Source organism: Phocoena phocoena, chromosome 2, assembly GCF_963924675.1.
Source record: "Phocoena phocoena chromosome 2, mPhoPho1.1, whole genome shotgun sequence".
NCBI classification, from domain to species: Eukaryota; Metazoa; Chordata; class Mammalia; order Artiodactyla; family Phocoenidae; genus Phocoena; species Phocoena phocoena.
In genome coordinates this window covers 85349377-85372523 of record NC_089220.1, presented here as the reverse complement: position 1 = coordinate 85372523, position 23147 = coordinate 85349377, and the positions used below count along the sequence as shown (strand labels likewise).

Below are 23147 nucleotides of genomic sequence, written 5' to 3'. Positions count from 1 at the left end.
TGTGCCACATCTTCTTTATCCATTCATCTGTCGATGGACATTTAGGTTGGTTCCATGTCCTGGCTATTGTAAATAGTGCTGCAATGAACATTGTGGTACATGTATCTTTTTGAATTATGGTTTTCTCATGGTATATGCCCAGTAGTGGGATTGCTGGGTCATATGGTAGTTCTATTTTTAGTTTTTTAAGGAAATTCCATACTGTTTTCCGTAGTGGTTGTATCAATTTACATCCCCACCGACAGTGCAGGAGGGTTCCCTTTTCACCACACTCTTTCCAGGATTTATTGTTTCTAGATTTTATGATAATGCCCATTCTGACCAGCATGAGGTGATACCTCATCATAGTTTTGATTTGTATTTCTCTAATAATTAGTGATGGTGAGCATCTTTTCATGTGCCTCTTGGCCATCTGTATGTCTTCCTTGATGAAATGTCTATTTAGGTCTTCTGCCCATTTTTTAACTGGATTGTTTTTTTGATATTGAGCTCCATGAGCTGTTTGTACATTTTGGAGATTAATCCTTTGTCTGTTGTTTCATTTGCAAATATTTTCTCCCATTCTGAGGGTTGTCTTTTTGTCCTGTTCATGGTTTCCCTTGCTGTGCAAAAGCTTTTAATTAAGTCCCATTTGTTTATTTTTGTTTTTATTTCTGTTACTCTAGGAGGTAGGTCAAAAAAGATCTTGCTGTGGTTTATGTCAAAGATCTTTCCAGTTTTGAAGAATAAACTCTGGAATGATATAGGAAGAGATGTACTTAGCTGAACCTGGAAAGCAACCTGTTTGAAATTCATGTGTTAAGAGTTCTGATCACAGGGCTTCCCTGGTGGCGTAGTGGTTAAGAATCCATCTGCCAATGCAGGGGACACGGGTTTGAGCCCTGGTCTGGGAAGATCCCACATGCCGTGGAGCAACTAAGCTTGTGCACCACAACTATTGAGCCTGTGCTCTAGAGCCCACGAGCTACAACTACCAAGCCCGCGTGCCACAACTACTGAAGCCCACACAGCTAGGGCCGTGCTCCACAACAAGAGAAGCCACTGCAATGAGAAGCCCGCGCACCGCAACAAGTAGCCCCGGCTCACCACAACTAGAGAAAGCCCTTGCGCAGCAACGAAGACCCAACACAGCCAAAAATAAATAAATTTATAAGATAAATAAAATACCACCATGTTAACGTTAAAAAAAAAAGAGTTCTGATAACAATTCTTCCGGTTTTGTTAACCATCCTTCAAGTATTTCATGAGAGGCTATTAATATCAATTAATTCCGTGGGGAATTGAGAAGGCTAGAGATTTGCATAAAATATGCAAATAAGACATGCAATCAAACAATCTATAAAGTCTTCAGGGTCTTCCCTGGTGGCGCAGTGGTTAGGAATCTGCCTGCTAATGCAGGGGCCACAGGTTTCAGCCTGTGTGCCGCGGAGCAACTAAGCCCATGTGCCACAACTACTGAGCCTGCGCTCTAAAGCCCACGAGCCACAACTACTGAAGTCCGCGCGCCTAGAGCCTGTGCTCTACAACAAAGGAAGCCATCTTAACGAGAAGTCCGCGCACGGCAACAGAGTAGCCCCGGCTCCCCGCAACTAGAGAAAAGCCGCACGCAGCAATGAAGACCCAACGCAGCCGAAAATAAATAAATAAAATTTATAAAAAAATAAAGTCTTCAAAGCCAGAATGTTGTTTTCAGGTACTATCTATCCCCTGCTTCCGTGGGCCCTGGGGTCAGTCCCTGCTGGACCACTGGGCCTTTACCTGATTTTCTCAGCTGCGTCCATGGCTTCCCAGTCACTTCACAGGCTCCCAGATCTCAGGCCAAGGCCCCAGGCGATCTTTTAGATTGTCAGTCTTTCTAAATAACCGCCAGCACTTCACCACCATCAAGTTTCTGGGACTTTCATGTCCTTAAGGAGTGACAAATTGACACTTGCTCCCGGGATTTCCAGGCCCAAATTAGGGTTTCTACAGAGATTTATCTGGCAAATTTTTCTTGGTTCTGAGTAGCTGATGAGGAACTGCCTTCATTAGAAACCGAAAAGGTTTTTGCATCCGAGGAGGCGTGTACTCAAAGAGCCCTAGAGGATGCAGACCAAGGGCGTGAGAACGAGGAAGTACCGACTCGGCCTGCGTGATTAGGTAGAAGCTTCTGCAGATCTACCTCAGTGACTGTCACGCCACGGATACTGAAAACTGACCCACTCTCTCCTGTATTTTAGTTTTGAGTAGGAAGTGCCGGCGGGGTTGTTGCTGGAGGTTGATGTTCTCCGACCAAACTCTACATCATACTCTTCACGACTAGAAGGGTCTTTTAAAAGGGGTTGTCTACTACATTATTCCGTTTAGGAAGGCTTATACTCCACCACCGCCAAACTCCAGTCTTTGCTTAAATACCTCCGGAAACCGAGTACTCACTACTACACGCTAAACAGGCAGCCAGACTTTTGGCCCCAGCGTCTGACTCAAACGATGAGGGACTGGGGCGAACGAGAGGAGGAGAGAGCCAAACGCCACATGGGGTTCTTCCCTGGTCCCCAAACCCTTTAAGGGCTGGGAGAGAGAAGAGCCAACAGACTCGGCTGGTAACTTTTGTGGATCATTCTAACACTCCAAGGTGACCAGGTTACGGCAGGAAGACGCCTGCGCAGTAGGTCCAAAGCCTCATACCAAGCCTGACAACTGCCTGAGGGCGGGGCCAATGAGTCGCTAAACAAACAAGCCACCAGAGGTTTTGAGGACCCGGATTATCCCGCCCCCAGAGCGGAGCCGGAAGAGGGCGGGACAAACCGGAAGAAGGTGAAATGCTTTCGGTAGGCGCTCCACGGCTGTGAAGATGGCGGCGGCTGCGTGGCTTCAGGTGCTGCCTGTCATTCTTCTTCTCCTGGGGGCTCAGACGTCCCCATTGTCGCTTTTCAGTGTAGGACCGGCATCCGTCGCTGCTGCCGACCGATCCAAGTGGCACATTCCGATACCGTCGGTGAGTGGTCACTTCAGGAGCAACTGAGCCCGGAGGAGCAAGGGGTGGGGCTACGGCAGCCCAAGGGGTCCATGAAGGTTCCACTGAAGTCCGCTTCCAAAGGGGTGGGATTGCCGGGAGTGTCTGTGTAGCTGCTTAACCGGGACTCACCTCCCTGGAGCGGGAAGCCGTACACTTCTTTGGGTAAATTAGCAGGAATGTCAGGGTCAATTCAGGAGCGGAGAGTGGCGGTGGAGCGGTTTCTTATCAGCAAAGGCAGAGAACTTTCATTGCCTGACTGGAAACGTGTAAACTTGATGTGTAGGTGGAGAGTGGTTTCTCTTTCAGCAGAAGTTTCACAGAATCTTGTGACCCCGGGTTGGATGAGAGGAATATGTAAATAGACATCTTTCTTTCTTTCTTTCTTTTTTTTTTCTCTGCACTTTTTTGTTACTGGATAATTCTACTTACGAAGTTGGTTGATTTCATTTGGACTTTGAAATGGTTATTCTAAGCCCTGCCGTGTAATTAGGAAGCCTAGGCATTTAAAATGATGTATTCTAACGTGAGAATGTTTAAAACGGAAGAAACAGTATTCTAAAATTTCTTATGATAAGTTAGTTTTTCTTAAGGATAATTAACTGGATTGGTTGACCCTTTCTTCCCTTTACCACCTTTTTGAAACGTCGTTTGAGTAAGAGCTATAGTGCTGTGAGCCGACAAATCAGATGCTGGCTGGAAATGCCGAAAAGCATTAGTCTTATTAAAACCACGGTAGCCTTTTTGTTCTGCTCTGCTCACTGGTTGTAATGCCCAAATCTTATTTGAGCTTTTGATATGGTAAGAATTACAGCTTTTGTTAATTTGGTGACGATGTTCAGATTCTCAGTTTTAGGTATTTATTTGTTACCTGTAAAATGGTTAATAGTTAAATATGGCTGTCTGCTCATAGAATAGTTTATTTGAAGAAATGATTGGTTATTCTGGACGGTGGTTAGTGAGTAAAGGGAATGAACTGATTAAGGAGTACCTTTTAGAAAGATTTAAGTTAGGTTAGGATTTCTAGCAGCCTTCCTTCTGGAGTCCTTGCTTCATGGCCTGTGGAAAAAAGAAAAAACTTGTCTCTGCACCAAGCTTCAAAATCCTGCAGTTTGGATATGGTTGAATTTTACTAAAAGGAAGGATATTGATGCCTTTTTGTGTGTGTGTGTTATGAAAACTAACGTCAACATTTTATAAATTTTAGCTTTTTATATCAGTTATATTCTGCTTTGGGAATTAAAGTGATCTGATGCTAATTATCTCTCCTTTATCTTTGCAGGGGAAAAATTATTTTAGTTTTGGAAAGATCCTCTTCAAAAATACCACTATCTTCCTGAAATGTGAGTTTTTGCATTTCATGAAGTTTTTATTCGAGTTTTTGAGTGATCTTTAAACTTTAAAATTACCTGTTTTCTACCTCTGATGACTTACTCTCAACATAAGTTCTGAAATTTAATAGTCCAGCACTATCTAGGTATAAACCTATGTAGTGTAACTAAGGTCCTTTCACAGAACAATCTTTAGAATACTTACTTTTATGAACTTTATCTTCTTCTCTTGTTTTTCTGGTGTTAACAATATATAGTTTGACACATTGTTTTGGTTGATCTCCTCCATGGGTTTTAATCTGTTCTGAGCCATAGAGATAACTGCCGATTTTGTTTTTGTGTGCTTGTTAGATGTTTACTGGACACATGACCTAGGTTTGTCAGACCATTGGCTCTGAACAAATATGTTCAGTAAAGCTTTTGTTTGCTGAAGGAGTATTTTACCACTTGGATCTTTGGAAGAGGAAGCTCAAAGATAATTACCAGGAAATAGGGATACGTAGAACAAAACCAGTCTGTCCAGTGGGAAAACCACTGTATCTGAATCCAGAATACCCCATTGTGTATTAAAGAAAAGCTTCCTTTTATTTCTGAAACTGGCTTTAGTTTTAGAGAATGAATGATCACGGGCAGCTCCGTTTCAAGATCAGGAATAAAAATCCAGATCCATGTGTGCTCCTATGCATATTTCTCTCTATGAAAATGCAAAGTATGTCATAGTTGGATGATTTTATTCTTTTAATCAGTTAGTAGGTAGTTACTGAACACCTACTATGTATAGTGCCAGGCACTGTTTTAGACAGCAAGGAAGTGATAGAAAAAACCCTTTCTCTTATTGAGATTATAGCCTGGTGGGATGGAGGGGTTAGGTAGAATTTCTATGAAGAATGTCCTGTGTCCATGAAAATATGATCTCTTGGCTGATAATTTAAGTTTGATTTAAATCAAATCTACTCTGACACGCTGGTATTTCTTGTGAGGTTGGCTTTGTAGAAAAGAAGAGCTTTTAGGGATAGCAGTATTTTGTCTTTTGAGATACCCTGACAGCCTGTATGCTATTCTGTCCTTTTATTTTGTACAGTTTCTTCTTACCTGTATTTTGTTCTAATGGTTTTTCTAGTGGTTTTTGGTCAAACTGCATATTTTGAAGTGTTTGTGTTTCGTTGTTTTTGGAGGGTTTGAAGCTTCTTAAAATTTGCATTGTCTTTCACTTTGTTACTTCTGTGTTTTCTCATACTTACCTTGTCTCTGATTTTATGCTTTTGTGGGTGTGGTATACAATAGATTTCCATGAAATTGGCAGGGCCATTTTCTTTTCTTTTCTTTTTAAGCCTAAAATTACAATTTTTCACCTACATTAAAAATGTCTGTTTTGGAGAAAGCAGTGAGATTTGCTCAAAGCTTGGAACTCCAGTCCTTTCTAGAGGTAGCCACTTCTCCCTTACACCTGCACCTGGCTCATGTAAGATTCTTAGGGACTAGACCTGCCAGCCAAGGGAAGGTGAGGAATGTGGCAGGACCATTTTCATTGTCTCTTAAAGCCATTCATTTAAAGTTCTATGTGTTTTGGGAATTCCCTGATGGTACAGTGGTTAGAACTCCGAGCTTTCACTGCAGAGGGCCAGGGTTCAGTCCCTGGTCTGGGGACTAAGATCCTGCAAGCCTCGCGGCGTGGCCAAAAAAAAAAAATTATATGTCTTTTAACATAAGTAGTAGTATTTTTGCAGGTACATTTCCCTGCAAATCTCCTGTTAGGGCTTTTATTTAATTAATTCCTTTTCTGTTTGGTTCTTCTGAGTAGTTCATAACAAGATTGCAGTATCCATTTCAGCATTTCCATACATTCTATCCAACACATCAGATTTTTGTGTATTTTAGCCTTATAAAAGCCTTATAAAAGTTGAGCTTTATAAAAGTGTGCCGCTTAAAAATTAGTCTGAGAAAACCACTTAAACCAAAGAAAAGGGAAAGTTTGTAATTTTAGGTGTGCTTCTTTTAAGAACCAAAAGTAGGTTTTTAGATGCAGTCGTGTTTATCTTTGTCACATTTGCACAAAGTATGTATTTCTAGTATATTTTCCCTTCCTCAGCTGGAATCAAAGATAAAAGGAAATACTGACTTCCCCCAGGTGAGACAGTTAACAGTCATATAGTCAGGTTTACACCCCAAGTCTTCAGACTAATGCTTTGGTTCACTAGAATATTGTGCTCCAAAATATGTTGAATGAGTTATGTGAGGCTTCTATGATTTCATGAGGTTCCTTGAGGCCTCTCTTAAGGTGAGTTTTAAAAAGAATCTAATAACTCTTTTTATCTTTGTTTTTTCTATTCCTGCCTTCCCCAGTCAGGTTTGCTTTTTGTTGATAGTCCTTTTCTATCCAATTTTGATATCTCTCAAGGTTTAAGCCATGAGGTTTTCCCTCAGTGGAACTATTTTTGTTGCCTTGTGACATTCCTAATGTCACATTCCTTGACTCTTCAACTAGAATCTTTTTTAAGACTTAAGAGTCTTCAATAATTTGTTCCCTTCTGTTCCCCTGTTTGGCCTAACACAGTGCCATGTATCTTTGTATACTTAAGTGCTCTGCTCAGTAAATATTTAAATGATAACAGAAGACTGATTTTAACTTAAGGCTGCTTTATCACTTCCAGGTTTTTTCCCAAGAGAGAATCAGAAATGAAGATTTTAAGGCATAAAAATAGATACGCGGTTTCAAAGGTTAAAAATCCTTAACTGCTTTTTATTTCTGTGAGCAACAATTCTTACTTTTAACTGAAGAATATCTAGTTCTTTTAAAATGTATTACTTCATTACCTTCTGTTTGGAGAAAGGATGGTCTTTGAGTATCTTAGTTTAGCAGGAAATGGGATGTGGGGTAATAGTTTAGGAAAAATGCTTTGTTTGGGAATTATCTTTTATTCACAAAGATTTCTTCTTTTATAGTTGATGGAGAACCTTGTGATGTATCTTTGAATATAACCTGGTATCTGAAAAGTGCTGACTGTTACAATGAAATCTACAACTTCAAGGTATGGAACATAAAATTACAGGCTTTTCTTAGAGTTTAGATATCATCGGGTCCCAACCTGATAGAGGAAAGAGTGTCATGTAGCTATGGAGAAGAACTGGAACTAGAATCATGCTTCCCAATATGCAGGCAAATTTGTACTATCAGTTCTCAAACTTATTGGTCTCAGAACTGTGTTTACTTACTACAGACCCCAAAAAAGCCTTTATTCATGTGGGTTACTGTATTAGAAATTAAAACAGAAAAATACAGAAATATTTATTAATTTGTGAAAACTATTTTTCAAAGAAACTGGGAAGAGTGGTGTTATTTTGTATTTTTGCCAATCTATTTGTTTAATATCTAGTGTAATAGAAGATAGCTGGATTCTTATACTTCCTTCACTCAGTCTATTGTGATGTGTTATTTTGGTTGAAGTGTATGCACAAAATGTGGCCTCACACAGATATGTAGTTGGAAAAGGGAATGGTATTTTAATAGTGTTTTCAGGTAATTGTGGATATTGTTCTTCGATTCTATACCCAAATGCAATAAGTGGAGTTTCTTAAAGGTTAGTTGCAGTGTGGAATCTGAAACCATATCACTGAACTTTTTCTGTGCTCTGTTATATTAAAATAAATTGGTATGTCTTGCACTTTGAATGGTCTTTTGCCCATGTCTGATTTGACAGCATCTTTCATGGTCACTTAGAAAATATTGGTTGGCTGAATTATATAAACCTTCCAAATACTAATTCATTTTACAATTAATTCAAAATTACATTTGTTAATATGACCTTTCAGTCTCATCAGATACTCTGTAAGTATCGGAAACTATAAATCATGGTAGGGAACATGCAAGTTTTCCAAAATTCCAGTTTTTACTTGAAAGCTCAAATTTTATTTATTTACTTATTTTTTAATAAAAAAATTTTTTTTCAAGGTCCAAGAAGACTTTATTATTTATTTATTTTTGGCTGCGTCAGGTCTTAGTTGCGGTATGCGGGATTTTCATCGCAGCATGCAGGATCTTTCGTTGCGGTGCGAGGACTTCTCTCTAGTTGCAGTGCGTGGCCTTCTCTCTAGTCGTGGTGTGCGGGTTTTCTCTTCTCTAGTTGTGGCATGCAGGCTCTGGGGCGCCTGGGCTCTGTAGTTGTGGCATGCAGGTTCCAGAGCGTGTGGGCTCTGTAGTTTGTGACACGCGGGCTCTCTAGCTGTGGCATGTGGGTTAGTTGCCCCACAGCATGTGGGATCTTAGTTCCCCAACCGGGGATCGAACCCAAGTCCCCTGCATTGGAAGGTGGATTCTTTACCACTGAACCACTGGGGGAAGTCCCTGAAATTTTATTATTGACAATGAATGCTGTCAGTTGCCTTCCTTGACGTGACAGCCTCCCTTTGCCCATTTTCAGGAAAATATCTCCCAAATACCCAAGTCTGAATATCTGTAGTTTGTTGGTCATTCTTTCAAGTAAATGAAAACGGTGGATAGTTTAGCTTACAAGTTAAAATAGTTGCAAAGTGCTTTGTCTTAAGACAGTCATTTATAGTATTTCGCATACTTATTTTTTTGTCTGATAGAATATTTTAAAAGGCATGTGCTCAAAGGTCCAGATTTAATGACATTAATAATTTTTACTGTTTCATCAAGGGCATTCTTACATAAAACTGGCCTTTTTTTTTTTTAACTGCAAGTTTGTGACTGTGAGAGTACAATGACTACTAACTAGTACAGTTAGGTACCACTGATAGGAGGCTGCCATTTTTCGCATCATTACTTTTGCACTGTCAGTACAAGGCAAATAGATGATGATGATGATGATGAAGATGAAAATAATTTTGACCTCTTAAACCTCATGAAAGCATCCATGGGCCACACTTTCAGAGTTGCTATAATACACTGTATATGAGCATTGAAGATATGTAGCTCCTAGATGGATTTTTCAGGCCTTTTGCATTCTGTTTTCATCCCACTATTTGCATCATTTCTTTTCTTTTTTACATTTCCCCTACTATTCTTGAGGTTTCTTTTAAAAAAATAATAGGACTAGTCTTTAAAAAATGTCCACCATCCAGTTGGTTTTTTAAACCTTAAGCATTTTGAATTTCTGCCCAGTATTAGGGTTTTACATTATCTTTTTTGTAGTGTTGCTGATTGTATTTTGCTTTTGTTGTATAACATTGGGTAAGATTGGTGTGATGAGGACTGAAGAATTTAGAGAAATATTTCCAGAATATGGTTTGAAATATCATTGACCTTTTCTCCTAATTGAGCACTAGTTAAGTTTACATATGCTTGAAACTTGTGATAAAAACTGGTTAAGCTTATCAGATTCAGTCTTCATGGGTAGGACAACTTAAGAATGTAAAAATTATTTTGAATTGTCACAGGACAGAATTATGGAAATGACAAGCAAATAGTTGGAGGTGTGAAATTAGAGCTTCGAAAAAAAGAGGGTGAGATTAGGGATGTTGGTATGGGAGAAAACTCACAGAACTGATGAAGCCAGAGAAATGATGATTTTTTTTTTCATAGTATTAATAGTGGGCTGTGAGTGGCTACAACAGTTTTGTGCTCTAGCTTAGAAGCACAAGTTTTTTTTTGTTGTTGTTGGTGGTGTTAATTTAGTCAAGGAACTCTTGTAAGTATATTTTCTTATAACAAAACCCTGTGGACTCTGACAGTTTCCCAGTCTTCCTAGAATTTTTAAGAGGAACTATCCTTCATGAGTCATAGACTAGAATTCTGCACTTTAGAGTCCAATACTATTAGATTCTTGAATACTAATATATAGTCTTTATCTGATGTTGTTAATTTTATTTATTTATTTTGTAAATTTATTTATTTTTATTTATTTATTTTTGGCTGCATTGGATCTTCGCTGCTGCGCGCGGGCTTTCTCTAGTTGTGGCGAGCGGGGGCTACTCTTTGTTGCCGTGCGCAGGCTTCTCATTGCGATGGCTTCTCTTGTTTCAGAGCACGGGCTCTAGGACTTCAGTAGTTGTGGCACGTGGGCTCAGTAGTTGTGGCTTGCAGGCTCTGGAGCACAAGCTCAGTAGTTGTGGTGCACAGGCTTAGTTGCTCTGTGGCATGTGGGATCTTCCCAGACCAGGGCTTGAACCGGCATCCCCTGCATTGGCAGGAGGATTCTTAACCACTGCGCCACCAAGGAAGCCCAAGATATTGTTAATTTTAAAAACAGCAAATCCAAAACTATATTTGTACCAAAGGCAATCTATTTGTTTTCTTTTAAATATCTTACATAAGTTAAATACTTTGTATTTTCTCTGTTTTTCCAGGCAGAAGAAGTGGAGACATACTTGGAAAACCTTAAGGAAAAAAAAGGCTTGTCTGGGAAATATCAAACATCATCAAAATTGTTCCAAAACTGCAGTGAACTCTTTAAAACACAGGTAATATTTGATAGTAGTTGGAGGGAAATAGAAGAGGTGAATAATATGATGGCTGTATTTTTGGTAATATGCATTTCTCACTCCTCAATTCCTTCTGACAGAAGCAAGTTAGAATCATGTTCTGAACAAGTCATCATACATGACTATGTTCATGTATATGGTACATAGTCAGCCACTTAAATATTCATCTCAGAGAGAGGATGTGCTTTCCTTTGTGTGTAAAAAGCAAAGCCCCGGTTTTTTTTATTATAGTAAAATATATATAACATAGAATTTACCATTTATAACCATTTTTAAGTGTGCCATTCAGTTACATTAAGTACATTCACCTTGTTGTGCAACTATCAGCACTAGCCATCTCCAGAACTTTTTCATCATCTGTAGTGGTTACTTCATAACGATTAAATAATAAAAACACCCACCCCCACTTCCACTTCCACTTCCCTGGTAACAACTATTCTACTTTCTTTCTCCGTTAATCTGACTGCTCTAGATATCTCAAAGAAGTAAAATCGTACAGTATTATTTTGGCTTCTTTAACGTAATAAAATGTTTTCAGGGTTCGTCCATATACCATGCATCAGAATTTCATTTCTTTTTTAAGGCTGAATAATATTTCATTGTACGTATATACCACATTTTCTTTATCCATTCATCCATTGATGGACTTTTGAAACCCTCATTTTTTAAGCCTCTTGTCATCTCATCTAATTGATATATCCCAGAATCAACATCTTTAGATTTTCCTACTATAGACTTGAAATCAAAGGGTTGAACTTTACAACTTTTTTCAAATAAAGGGGAAGAGGTGAATAATATTGTTTATTTTATTTTATATTATTATTATTATTTTTTGGCCGTGCTCTGTGGCTTGTGGGATCTTAGTTCCTTGACCAGGGATTGAACCTGGGCCATGGCAGTGAAAGCACCAAGTCCTAACTACTGGACTGCCAGGGAATTCCCAATATTGTATATTTCAATGCTTATATATATGTAATCATATAAATGGGGTTTATATTATAAAATTCTCCTTTCTTAGAAGTAGAATCTGACCCCAGTTTTTTGATAGAAAAATTATGTATTTTATAGGTGTTGAAAATAGTTATTTTAGCTATAGCCTTTACTTTGTTTTACTGCATTTAAACACTGCTTCAGATTATTTAGCACCTTTCCTTGAAGAGGCAAGTTCATGGAAAGTTAGGTTTCCTGTCTACTTACTAGAAGTAAAGTTTATTGATAAGAAGTCTTTTACTTAATAATTATTAATTGATGAGCAAATGAAGTCATTGATAATTGAACTACAAGGGTTGTGTTCTTGTCATACTGTAGATTTTATGACCTCGGATAAAAAGAAAATAGCTTTAAAATAGTGGAAGTATGGTAGAAAAAGAAAGCTAGGCACAATGTGATGTTGAGTAGGGGGTTTTCTGTTGGTTTTCCAAATTTATCCCCCAGGCTAGGAGGATTGGTTGGCCTTTCTTGGATTTGATTGTGGAAAGTTACCTGTTGTATATTGTTGCCCAAGGTTCACTACTTTTAGATCTGCTATCAGCTTTCCAGGGTTTTGGCATAAACCCCTCTTCATAAGGTTTCCTCCTCCAGTCTAATGTAGAATTGAAATACATGCCCTAATTACTCAGGAAGGATAATGCCTCCTTTGCTGATAACTGGTAAGAAAGGTAATTAGTGGAGGTTTTTTTTACAGGCATGGCATGTGTTGTGATGGAAGGAGCAGTGGACCTCAGAGTTAGGAATCTTAGGTTCAGATCCCATTTCTGTATCTAAAGCTTTATAGCTTTGAGCCACATTTTCCTCATGTGTAGAAGAAATTCAGGGAACTATGACATCCATTTATCCTACTCGTATGTTTTCTGTCTAAGGTTTTGTCAAGAATGACAATATCTGTAATCTTATAGAAAAATTGAGTGGCCAGTTTGGTTTGATACTATTTTTTAGTTTCTAGCAAGGTTTTATTCACTTGTTTGTGGTTAATTGGAAGTATTTTGTCTGTTACTGCCATATTATTATGTTTACTTTTATATGTTTTGCTTTAACTGTTTCTGTGGATTTTGTGCTATGCTTTTCTTTTGCTGTTATACATCTTTAATTTTGGTTTTCTATTTCTTTCATAGAGTTTTTCTGGGGATTTCATGCATCGATTGCCTCTTTTAGGAGAAAAACAGGAGGTAATTGTTTTCCTTTTTATATATTTCTGAGAGTACAGTAGAAATTCTGAATTAATTTTCTTTTTTGTTTGTTTGTTTGTTTGTTTGAAGGCCAAGGAGAATGGAACAAATCTTACCTTTACTGGAGAAAAAACTGTAAGTGTGATAGGGAATTTAGGGCATTGAACACATTTTAGTGTTCTTGTGTTTGTTTATTTTAAATTCTTATCTTATGCTTACATTTAAAAAGAAACTTAAGAATGGAAGTTATACACCAAAATGTTAATAACGGTTATATCTGGATGATATCGTGAGTGATTTTTATTTTCTTTTTTATGTTTTCTGTCTTTTCCATGTTTGCTACAATCAGTCTGTATTGTTTTGTAATTATCACCTTATAAATATTATTTGTAAATAGTAAGAAACTTTTAAGGAAGAACCTTATACTCCATGTAAAATCTTGTGATAGAATATAATTGGAAGAGTACATCTCAAAATTTACCCTTTTAAAATGTACAATTAAGAGGTTTTTAGTTGTACGGCCACCAATCACTGTCTAATTCCAGAACATCTTCATCACCCCGAAAACTAACCATGCAGTCATTAACCGTCACTCCTCATTACACTGTTCCCCCAGCTCTAGGCAAACACTATTCTTTCTGTCTCTGTGGATTTGCCTGTTCTGTTCACTTCATATAAATGGAATCATACAATTTGTGGCCTGTGTCTGTCTTCTTTCACAATTTAAAACTCTGTTTTAACTTTTACTTCCTTCTTGTACAGAGCCTTAAGATCAGTCGGGGTGAGCAGTTAGGGCCTACTCAGGCCTCTCTTGGGCTGCTTACTATTTTACCATGATTTTTATAATTAACTCCCAGTTGATGTACATTGAGTTGCTTCCAAATTTTCACTGTTATGGATAGAATCATGTTCATAGTGTCTAGCCGTATCTTTGTGCACATTTATAATATTTTCTTTAGCCTAAATTCCTAGAGGTGAAACTGTTGGGTCCAAGTATATGCACAGTTTATAAATTCTTTTGTAATGTTTTGTCAGAGTGCTCTAGAGAAAAGTTGTAGTGATTTGTGGTCCCAAGAAAGTAAGATTGCGTTTCTCTCTTTCCTCACAAACAATGGCTATTAGAATTTAAAACAGATTTATGCAGTTTTTCAGGTTAAATTTTTGTAAATTGTATTAAAAAGTAATTGTTGATGCTGAATATCCATTTACATGCATATTGGCTGTTTGTAATTGTGCTTTATTCAGTGGTCTTCTGTGCATAGCATACTTTTAAGTTCTACTCAGGGCTTGAGCCCTGTTCCCAGTGATTAAAGCTGGCTGAAAAGATGACCCTGTTGAATATCACAAGTAGTATTTAGAAATATTTAGTTTGTTTATAGTCAAAAGAAGTCAAAGAATTATCTGTCCTTTGGTTATTCTTCCTGAAATTGAGCCTAAGAGAATATAATCCTATTTAAAGGATACTAATAAGTTCAGTATCTCTACCCACTTTTATTAAAACTCTGATAAAACATGTTTTTTAGAGGAAGGGGCCTCTCTCTGTCCCTTCCCCTAAGAAAAGATTTAATATCTTGATTAACTGAATTTTCTGGTTTGATTTAAGGAATAATGTGATATGTTGACTATTATAATTTTTTTTCTATTAATAAGTTTTATTTTTTGGAGCGGTTTTAGGTTCACAACAAAATTGAGCAAAAAACACAGAGAGTTCCCGCATACCACCTCCACAAATGCACACTCACACTCCCACACCATCAGCATCCTGCACCAGTGTGGTACACTTGTTACAATTGATGAGCCATCATTGACACATCATTATCAACTGAAGTCTAGTTTACATTAGGGTTAGTTCTTTATGTTGTACATTCTTTGGGTTTTAAGAAGTGTAAAATGACAGATAAACACCATTATAATATCATACAGAATAGTTTCGTTACCTTAAAAATCCCCTGTGCTCCAGTTATTCATCCCTCCCTATCCCCAAGCCCCTGGCAATCACTGATTTTTTTTTTTACTGTCTCTATAGTTTTGCATCTTCCAGGATGTCATATAGTTGGAATCATATATAGTCTTTTCAGATTGGTGTCTTTCACTTAGTAATACGCATTTAAGGTTTCTCCATGCCTTCTCCTGGCTTGATAGTTCATTTCTTTTTAGTGCTGAATAATATTTCATTGTCTGGATGTACCACAGTTTGTTTATCCATTCACCTGTTGAAGGAGCTAGTAATAGTATCTGATAGGATTGTTGTGAGAATTAAAGAAAGTAATAAATATTACATGCTTAACAGAGTGCCTAGCCTATGAATATTATTTTTACAGGGTCAAAATATCTATATTTCAGAGTTAAGTGCAAACTTTATCAAATCTTGGAATATGAGAATCAGTCCCTTTGAGATTTGTAAGAGGTAATTTTTAAGATATGTAAAATTAATAACAGAGCAGCTTATTGTACCAAAGTTTTACTGGTTAATGAACAGTTAAGTTCAGGAGAGGTTCAGTGGATAAATAGGACATGATTACCTGTAACTTTGAATATGTACAGTTTTCTTACAAAGTGCCCCTGCATTTTGTCAGAAAGAGACTATCAGGCAGAGGTAAATCAACGTATGATTCAACATGACATTTATGTCCTTAAGTTACTAAGATAACCTAGTAAATGTAAAGCTGAAGAATCATTTAATCTGCTTTGTTTTGACACTTTGAATTTGTATCATGGAGTATAATTTTTGAACTCTTGTTCAGAATTTTCTTGGGTTGTAGGATAATTTTAGCATTTGAGAAAAGCTGTGGCTCCCTAGGAAAATGCAGAATCTATTATCCACTTTGAGGGGTTTCATAGATCAATGAAGCTTACCCAGAGGTCTCTGGATAAAAGTTCCTTTTAAGACCAGAAAGTAATAAATTGCAAGTCTAAGTAGTAGTGCCTCCTTTCAGACATGAGGAAGAAGCAGCCAAGCTTTTTCTATGTTCATCTCCCTCGTCTTTCTGTTTTAGTCTTGCTTTTGTGAAGGTCCATAGTCCATCTAGCATTTAAGGCAACACATCCTTTGATGGCTTTTTGGTAGGACTGTGCACAGACTAACTGGCTTTGGATCAGGTAACCAGTTCCATAAACAATGGAGGCTATTTATTCTACTTTCTTGACTTTGGGGGACAGTGACTCTTGCTTTCCATATAGCCTAGCCAAGATTAAATTTTTGATATAAATGTGAGACCTCGTTAGCAGAAATTGTGGTGGTCTTGGGAAGGGCATTGAGCAAAGGGAATTAGATTCAGGAGCTGGTGTTTATAATTCACCGATGTCATCATGGGTGATTTTTTCCAGGTGATTTAAATTAAATTTCTTTAGTTTGTTTGGGATATCTGTATAAAATATAACCTAGCATCTTAGCATGGCTTAAGTAGAGTTTCATTTTAGGAATTTAAATTGAGGTTTTCTTTGTTAAAAGAAAAATGTTAAACATGAGATTTTTGTGTATAACAAAATATAAGATGTCCTGCCTTTTAGTAATTTATAATTAACCTACTTTATTGTATACGCTGTAGGCCTGTTTGTTTTGTTTTGGCTACTGTTTTAATGAGTAAAAGTGAAGGACTCAACCAAGTTTCTGGGCACATTCTGGAACGAAATATTCATATTGTGTAATTAACCTGTGGGTTTTTTTTTGCCACTTTGTAATTTTTAAATTAATTTTTATTGGATTATAGTTGCTTTACAATGTTTTGTTAGTTTCTGCTGTACAGCAAAATGAATCAGCTTTACATATACATATATCCCCTCTTTTTTGGATTTCCTTCCCATTTAGGTCACCACAGTGCATTAAATAGAGTTCCCTGTGCTATACAGTATGTTCTCATTAGTTATCTGTCTTATACATAGTATTAATAGTGTATATGTGTCAATCCCCATCTCCCAATTCCTCACCCACCTCCCGCCAACCTGTGTTCTTAATTCTTAAGATTGGGAGATTTGATGTCTTCTTTCTTCTCTAGGTAATGCATGAGCCCTTGAAAACTTGGCAAGATGCACCATACATTTTTATTGTACATGTTGGCATTTCACCCTCCAAAGAATCATCAAAAGAAAATTCACTAAGTAATCTTTTTACCAGTAAGTACATTTTGTTTCTTTTTATCATTTGTATTACTGTTATCTAGCTGTGTCGCATGGTGGGTAGTGTAAAATTGCTTTAAAGAGGTAATAATAAGGGGAATTCCATTGCCGTCCAGTGGTCCGGACTCCATGCTTCCACTGCAGAGGGCACAGGTTCGATCCCTTGTCAGGGAACTAAAATCCCACAAGCCACGCAGTGCAGCCAAAAAAATAAAGAGGGAATAATAAATTAAGAATGTTGTCAAGTAGAAAAATTGAGGGAGAGAAATTAACATTTTTCCGCATTCAATATGTATGTGATAGGCACTTCATGTATGTTTTCTTATTATGTATTATAGATACTAGATTTCATTTTCCTTCATTTGATCCTCCTGCTTTTAAAATTTTCAATTAGTATTATGTTCTCAGTAGACTTGTTAAAACTTAGTTATGAAGTCAAAACTTGGAAATTTTTAAATCAACTGACTTGGATAATTTTTTAATGTCTCAATTTTTCTTAGTGTTCTCCTTTCTACTTTTGCTGCCCAGTTTAGGGATTCATCATTTCTTACCTAGAATTTTACAATAACTTACTAATTGGTCTTATCTTCTGTGGTTTCTTTTTTTGTTTCTTCCTTCTCTTTTACAGTTTTCTTCCCTCCCCTGCTTTCTCAAGTAGAATGTTGAATAGAAACAATGATGGTGGCCATCCTTTCTTGCTCCTGACTTTATTGGCAATATTAGCACATTTCACCATTAAGTATGATGTTTACTATAGATTTTTTATTGTCTTTTTTTTTTTAAGATTTTTATTTTATTTATTTTTTGGCTGCGTTGGGTCTTTGTTGCTGCACGTGGGCTTTCTCTAGTTGTAGTGAGCGGGGGTTACTCTTTTGTTGGCGGTGCGTGGGCTTCTCATAGCCGTGGCCTCTCATGTTGCGGAACACGAGCTCTAGGCACGTGGGCTTCAGTAGTTGCGGCATGCAGGCTCAGTAGTTGTGGCTCCCGGGCTCTAGAGCGCAGGCTCAGTAGCTGTGGCGCATGGGCTTAGTTGCTTCACGGCATGTGGGATCCTCCCTGAGCAGGGCTCAAACCCGTGTCCCCTGCATTGGCAGGTGAACTCCCAACCACTGCACCACCAGGGAAGCCCCACTGTAGATTTTTAAAAAATATTCTTTATTTGGTTCAGGATATTTCTTTCTATTCTTGGTTTACTAAGTGAATTTTTTTCTTTTTTTAGTATTGAGAATGAATACTCAGTTTTGTGGAATGCTTAACTGTATTGATTAAATTGATCATATAGATTTCCTCGTTTAATCTGTTAATGTGATGCATTGCATTAACTGGTTTTCTAATGTTAAACCATTCTTGAATTTCCAAGATGCCACTATTTAGCTTTGATACACACACACACACACACACACACACACACACACACACACACACACACACACACACACGGATTCTATTTTCCAGAATTTTATTTAGAGTTTTTTGTCATATGTTCAAAGTAAGATTGGCCTATGATTTTAATTTCTTGCACATCTTCTATGGGTTTTGGCATCCAGGTTATGCGAGTTTCGTACGATGAATCAGAGAATGTCCCGTTTTTATATTCTGTTGAGCAGTTTTTGTAAGGATAGAATTATCCATTCCTTGAATGTTTGATAGAACTCACTTATGATAGTGTTTTGGCCTGATGTTCTTTTTTTCCCTCATGAAGGTTTTTGGTTTTTTGGGGTTTTTTTTTGGCTTACTGTGCAGCATGCAGGATCTTAGTTCCCCGACCAGGGATCGCCCTGCAGTGGAAGCACGGGGTCTTAACCACTTGACCACCAGGGAAGTCCCATGCCATGAGGATTTTAAACAACTGATATATTTTCTTTCTTTCTTTTATTTTTGGCTGTGTCAGGTCTTAGTTGCAGCACGCAGGATCTTTTGTTGCGGCACATGGGCTTCTCTCTAGTTGTGGTGTGCAGGCTCCAGAGTGCGTGAGCTCTGTAGTTTGTGGCACTTGGGCTCTCCAGTTGAGGCACGCAGGCTCAGTAGTTGTGGCACGAGGGCTTAGTTGCCCCGCAGCATGTGGGATCTTAGTTCTCCAACCAGGGATCGAACCCACATCCCCTGCTTTGGAAGGTTGATTCTTTACCACTGGACCACCAGCGGAGTCCCAACAACCGATTTATTTTCTTTAATAGTAATAAGTATTTTAGCTTTAGTTTTTCTATTTTTCCTTGAATCAGGGTTTTTCTTTTTTTTCCCACTGAGAAATTGTCCATTTCATTCAAGATTTCAAATTTGCTAGCCTAAAGTTAGTAATGATATTACTTTACAAAAAAAAAAAATCTTTTTTTATTCTTAATATTGCTTTTGTGACTTCTCTTTTTAACTTTTAAAATATTTCTAGAATTCTGTTTTACTATATTTTTATCCCAATGAACCAGCTTCTGGTTTTGTTCATTTTTCTATTTCATTGTCTATTTCATTAGTTTCTACTTTCGTCTTTATTCTTTATTTCATTTGACTTAATTTTAAACTTTTGTTTTTTATGGATTCTTGTATTGAATGTTTAATTCCCAAGACAGAGATGGGTCTTATTCTCCATAGTAATATGGAATATAGCAGATCTAGGCAAACCAGAGGTGGCCTGGCAGTTTCTAGACCCAAGACATATGTATATCCTCCTGTATCTAGGCCCATGGCTTCCTAATGAGTAATAGTCTTCAAGGAGCATTTGCCAAGATTTACCTTGTACCTTCTTTCTTTGAAAAGGGTGGAGAAGAAACCTTGCTCCACTCTACTTCAGGCTCTTCATGCATCAAATCTGGCTCTGCTTCCCCTTTATCTTAGACTCCTACTAATTTCAGTGATCCCACAGGAGCTGCACGCTCAACTACTGTAGCATACTTTGGGGCCCAGAGTCCACCATGACCATGGATTCAACCTCATGCACTGTTCTGAGTTTTTGTTCAGTTTTGATACATGGAGCTGTTTATCTTGTTTTTGAGCTCATGTCCTTTTTGTTTCCTCTCTTTTTTGTTTTATACATCTGTTGTTTGGAACTAAAAAGACGATACTCAAAACTTAACTACACCTTGTGAAAGTCCTAAAATTCTCTCTCTAAAACACTTTTATCATCTTTCTTACCTTCATTAAAACCTTTGATATCTTCCTGTTACTATAAAATGTCCAATTCTGCAGCAAGGCTTACAAACTCTACAAATTGTCCCAGTTTACCTTTTGCTGCCTTGTGTCAAAATGTTACTGTATGGTACCATATGGAGTCTCGAACTACATGTTCTTTAAATATATCATGCATTTTCACACCAGTCTTCGTTCATGTAATGTCCTCTACCTGGATGGCTTTTTACTTCATCATAGAAAATACACACTCATCCTTCTGGGTTTGGCTCAGGGGCACAGTTCTCTGTTGCTTTCCAACTCTCTGTCCCCTGAAGATAGTAATCCACTAGATGGCAGAAAACATCCTCTACATCTTTCCATCTCCTGTATTTTCCATAGTGTGTGTCACATGGTAAGTGCTCAGTAAATGTATGTTATATTTTAGCATAGAGCAGGGATTAGCCAACTTTTTCTTAAAGTGCCAGATAGTAAATATTCTCTCTGCTACAACTACCCAGCTCTGCCACTGTGGTGTAAATGTAGCCATCAACAGTATGTAAGTAGGTGGATGTGACTATTTTCCAATAAAACTTTGGAATAGATGGCCAGATTTGGTCCATGTGCTATATTTTGCTGACCCCTGCTGTAGAGTCAACAAAGAATTGACAAATATTTACTAATTATTTTATTTACTCTTTTATTAAATTAAGAGGGCTTAGATTACTAACCAGTTCAGCTATGAAATTTTTGTGATTGCTATTATGGGATGCTCTAATATAAGTATTAGACCTGATTTACTTTTAATAATGGTATGTCCTTTTTGCTTGATAAAAATTAGTAGGAAATTTTTGTTGAATAGTCTCTCTCTGGTGATAGATATCACTTCTTAGATAAATCAGTTTATTTATTAATCATACTTAATATTTATCCAAGTAGTTTTATCACTTACAATTTTAAAGTAGTTATAGGTTTGCTTCAGGAAGGCAAATCTTTCAAATTCTTGTTACTGTCATTTGTTCTGCTTCATTAAACACTTCCTTATTATTAAGCACCTTCTGAAAATGATATATTAATTATGAAAGTCACATAAAGTTAAAGTAGGTAAAAATGAAAGAAAGCAGTAGGAAAATATAGGTAAGGAGAGAGAAAAGAAAAAAGAGGGCAGCAGAATGAAGGAATGAAGTCCAATACTTTCAAAGCATATTAGTGATGTAAGAAAAAGCATACATGAAGTATGTTTGGAATTTAGAGGAGATGGGGAATAGTTCCACTTGGGCAGCTCACCAGGTTTTGTGGAGGAAATACATTCAACTTAGTCTTTAAAGGATGTGAGTATGGGAACAGAGGGCTTTTCCACCTAAGGTAGTGACTAGAGCAGAGTCATGCTGAGGCCTGTGCAGGACACAGCACAAACCATCAGAACACTTCATGAATTTCAGAGTGCTTTACAAATGTAATATTCACCAGGATTGAAATGGTAAAAGTAAATTACCCAATGGAGTTTTCATTAATTTAATCAAATATCAGACAATGTTCTTGTTTAATTTTTTCATTCTTTACATTAATTCTGAGGACTGTGTTTTGGCAGTGACTGTTGAAGTGAAAGGTCCCTATGAATACCTCACGCTTGAAGAATACCCATTGATGATTGTAAGTGAACTTATATTCTTTAACCTCAACATTAAATGAGTTTAGCTTGAAAGATTGTCCATGTTTTGTGGCAGTATTAAAGACTTGTTCCTGAACAGTTCAGAAAATACTGCTTGTAGTTCTGTACTTACTTCCTACTAGAATGTGATCTTGGAAGTGTCAGTGAACCCCCCTGTGCCTCATTTTCTCATTTGTAAAATGAAGTCAGTGACTTGTGGAATTTTAGAGTTGGAAAGTACCTCAAAGGTCATTTCACCTCTCACATCCTCTCTAGGATCCAAAATGGGGTACTTCTTAAAACCCTATAGTTTCTGATCCCATTTAGGATGAGTAAATGATGACACTTTCTCCTTTTCAGTCTGTGTGTCTGAGAACATCCTTAATCTGTTTTCAGATTTCTTTTGTTTGTGGAGTTTTTTTCTTTTTCCTTGTACTTTTATAGTTTTCCCACTCTGTTGTGTTTCCTTGCCTTCAGCTGTATCCTAACCCTACTGTGCCTTTTTTCCTCTCATTGTCTTCATTTAAATAATTTTAGATTGTGAGTTGAAAAAACTCTTTTAATACAAAAGACTGGTCACTCTCTAAGGGAAACTCTTAGGTAGTCTCTCTCTGCCCGAGAGGAGACAGTTTTTTCATCTTAGTATTGAACTTCAAAGAAATAAAATATGTATATTTTTATGTATATGTATATTTTTATGTATATGTATATTTTTTACATTATGTTAAGACTGTGTATTGATTCTAAATTGGCTCTTGGCCTTAATCCTTCTTTTTCTCTTTTACCCACTTGGATGACAGTTTTTCATGGTGATGTGTATTGTATATGTCCTATTTGGTGTTCTGTGGCTGGCATGGTCTGCTTGCTATTGGAGAGATCTCCTGAGAATTCAGTTTTGGATTGGTGCTGTCATCTTCCTGGGAATGCTTGAGAAAGCTGTCTTCTATGCAGAATTTCAGAATATCCGATACAAAGGAGAATCTGGTATGTGACCAAAAAATGTTTGCCAGTTTGTTAGTGATTGGCAGGTGAAACTTAAGACGATTTTCCTAAGGTCAGCAGTCATTAAGTAGCTGTTACTTTGCAGTTACTTAATTATTAGAATAACTTAAGCAGAATCACTATGATTGTGACTGTTTTTAATCTCTTAAATTGTGGGTTCAGTTATTTAAGAGTAATTTTATTGAAATAAACCCACAAAAGTTACTACAGTAGTGGCCACTTTGGGACTGTTATTATCATTATTGAATATCAGTTGCTGTTGATTTTTAAGGTACCATTATTATATGCATCTAAGAAAGAAGGTAAATACTGCTAATTTAATTGTAAGATGCCATTGATTGTAAGAC

At 37.3% G+C, this 23147-nt stretch overlaps 2 protein-coding genes across 4 annotated transcripts in view; one reads left to right on the top strand and one right to left on the bottom strand.

Annotated features, from left to right (window-relative positions):
- GANC (glucosidase alpha, neutral C) overlaps nt 1-1781 on the bottom strand; it is a 71270-nt gene extending 69489 nt beyond the window's left edge. The window contains exon 1 of the mRNA XM_065871711.1: nt 1759-1781. Within this exon, the coding sequence (XP_065727783.1) occupies nt 1759-1781 (23 nt within the window). The remainder of the gene's footprint in view (nt 1-1758) is intronic.
- Nucleotides 1782-2733: 952 nt separating this feature from the next.
- Nucleotides 2734-23147, top strand: part of TMEM87A (transmembrane protein 87A) — a 43355-nt gene continuing 22941 nt past the window's right edge. The window contains exons 1-9 of one of the 3 annotated variants that reach the window (XM_065900676.1): nt 2734-2977; nt 4278-4338; nt 7270-7355; nt 10633-10746; nt 12879-12932; nt 13023-13067; nt 16928-17045; nt 21739-21800; nt 22599-22782. In XM_065900676.1, the coding sequence (XP_065756748.1) occupies nt 2834-2977; nt 4278-4338; nt 7270-7355; nt 10633-10746; nt 12879-12932; nt 13023-13067; nt 16928-17045; nt 21739-21800; nt 22599-22782 (868 nt within the window). In that variant the 5' untranslated portion in view covers nt 2734-2833. The remainder of the gene's footprint in view (nt 2978-4277; nt 4339-7269; nt 7356-10632; nt 10747-12878; nt 12933-13022; nt 13068-16927; nt 17046-21738; nt 21801-22598; nt 22783-23147) is intronic. The other 2 variants (XM_065900686.1, XM_065900695.1) reach the window with 2 other exon arrangements.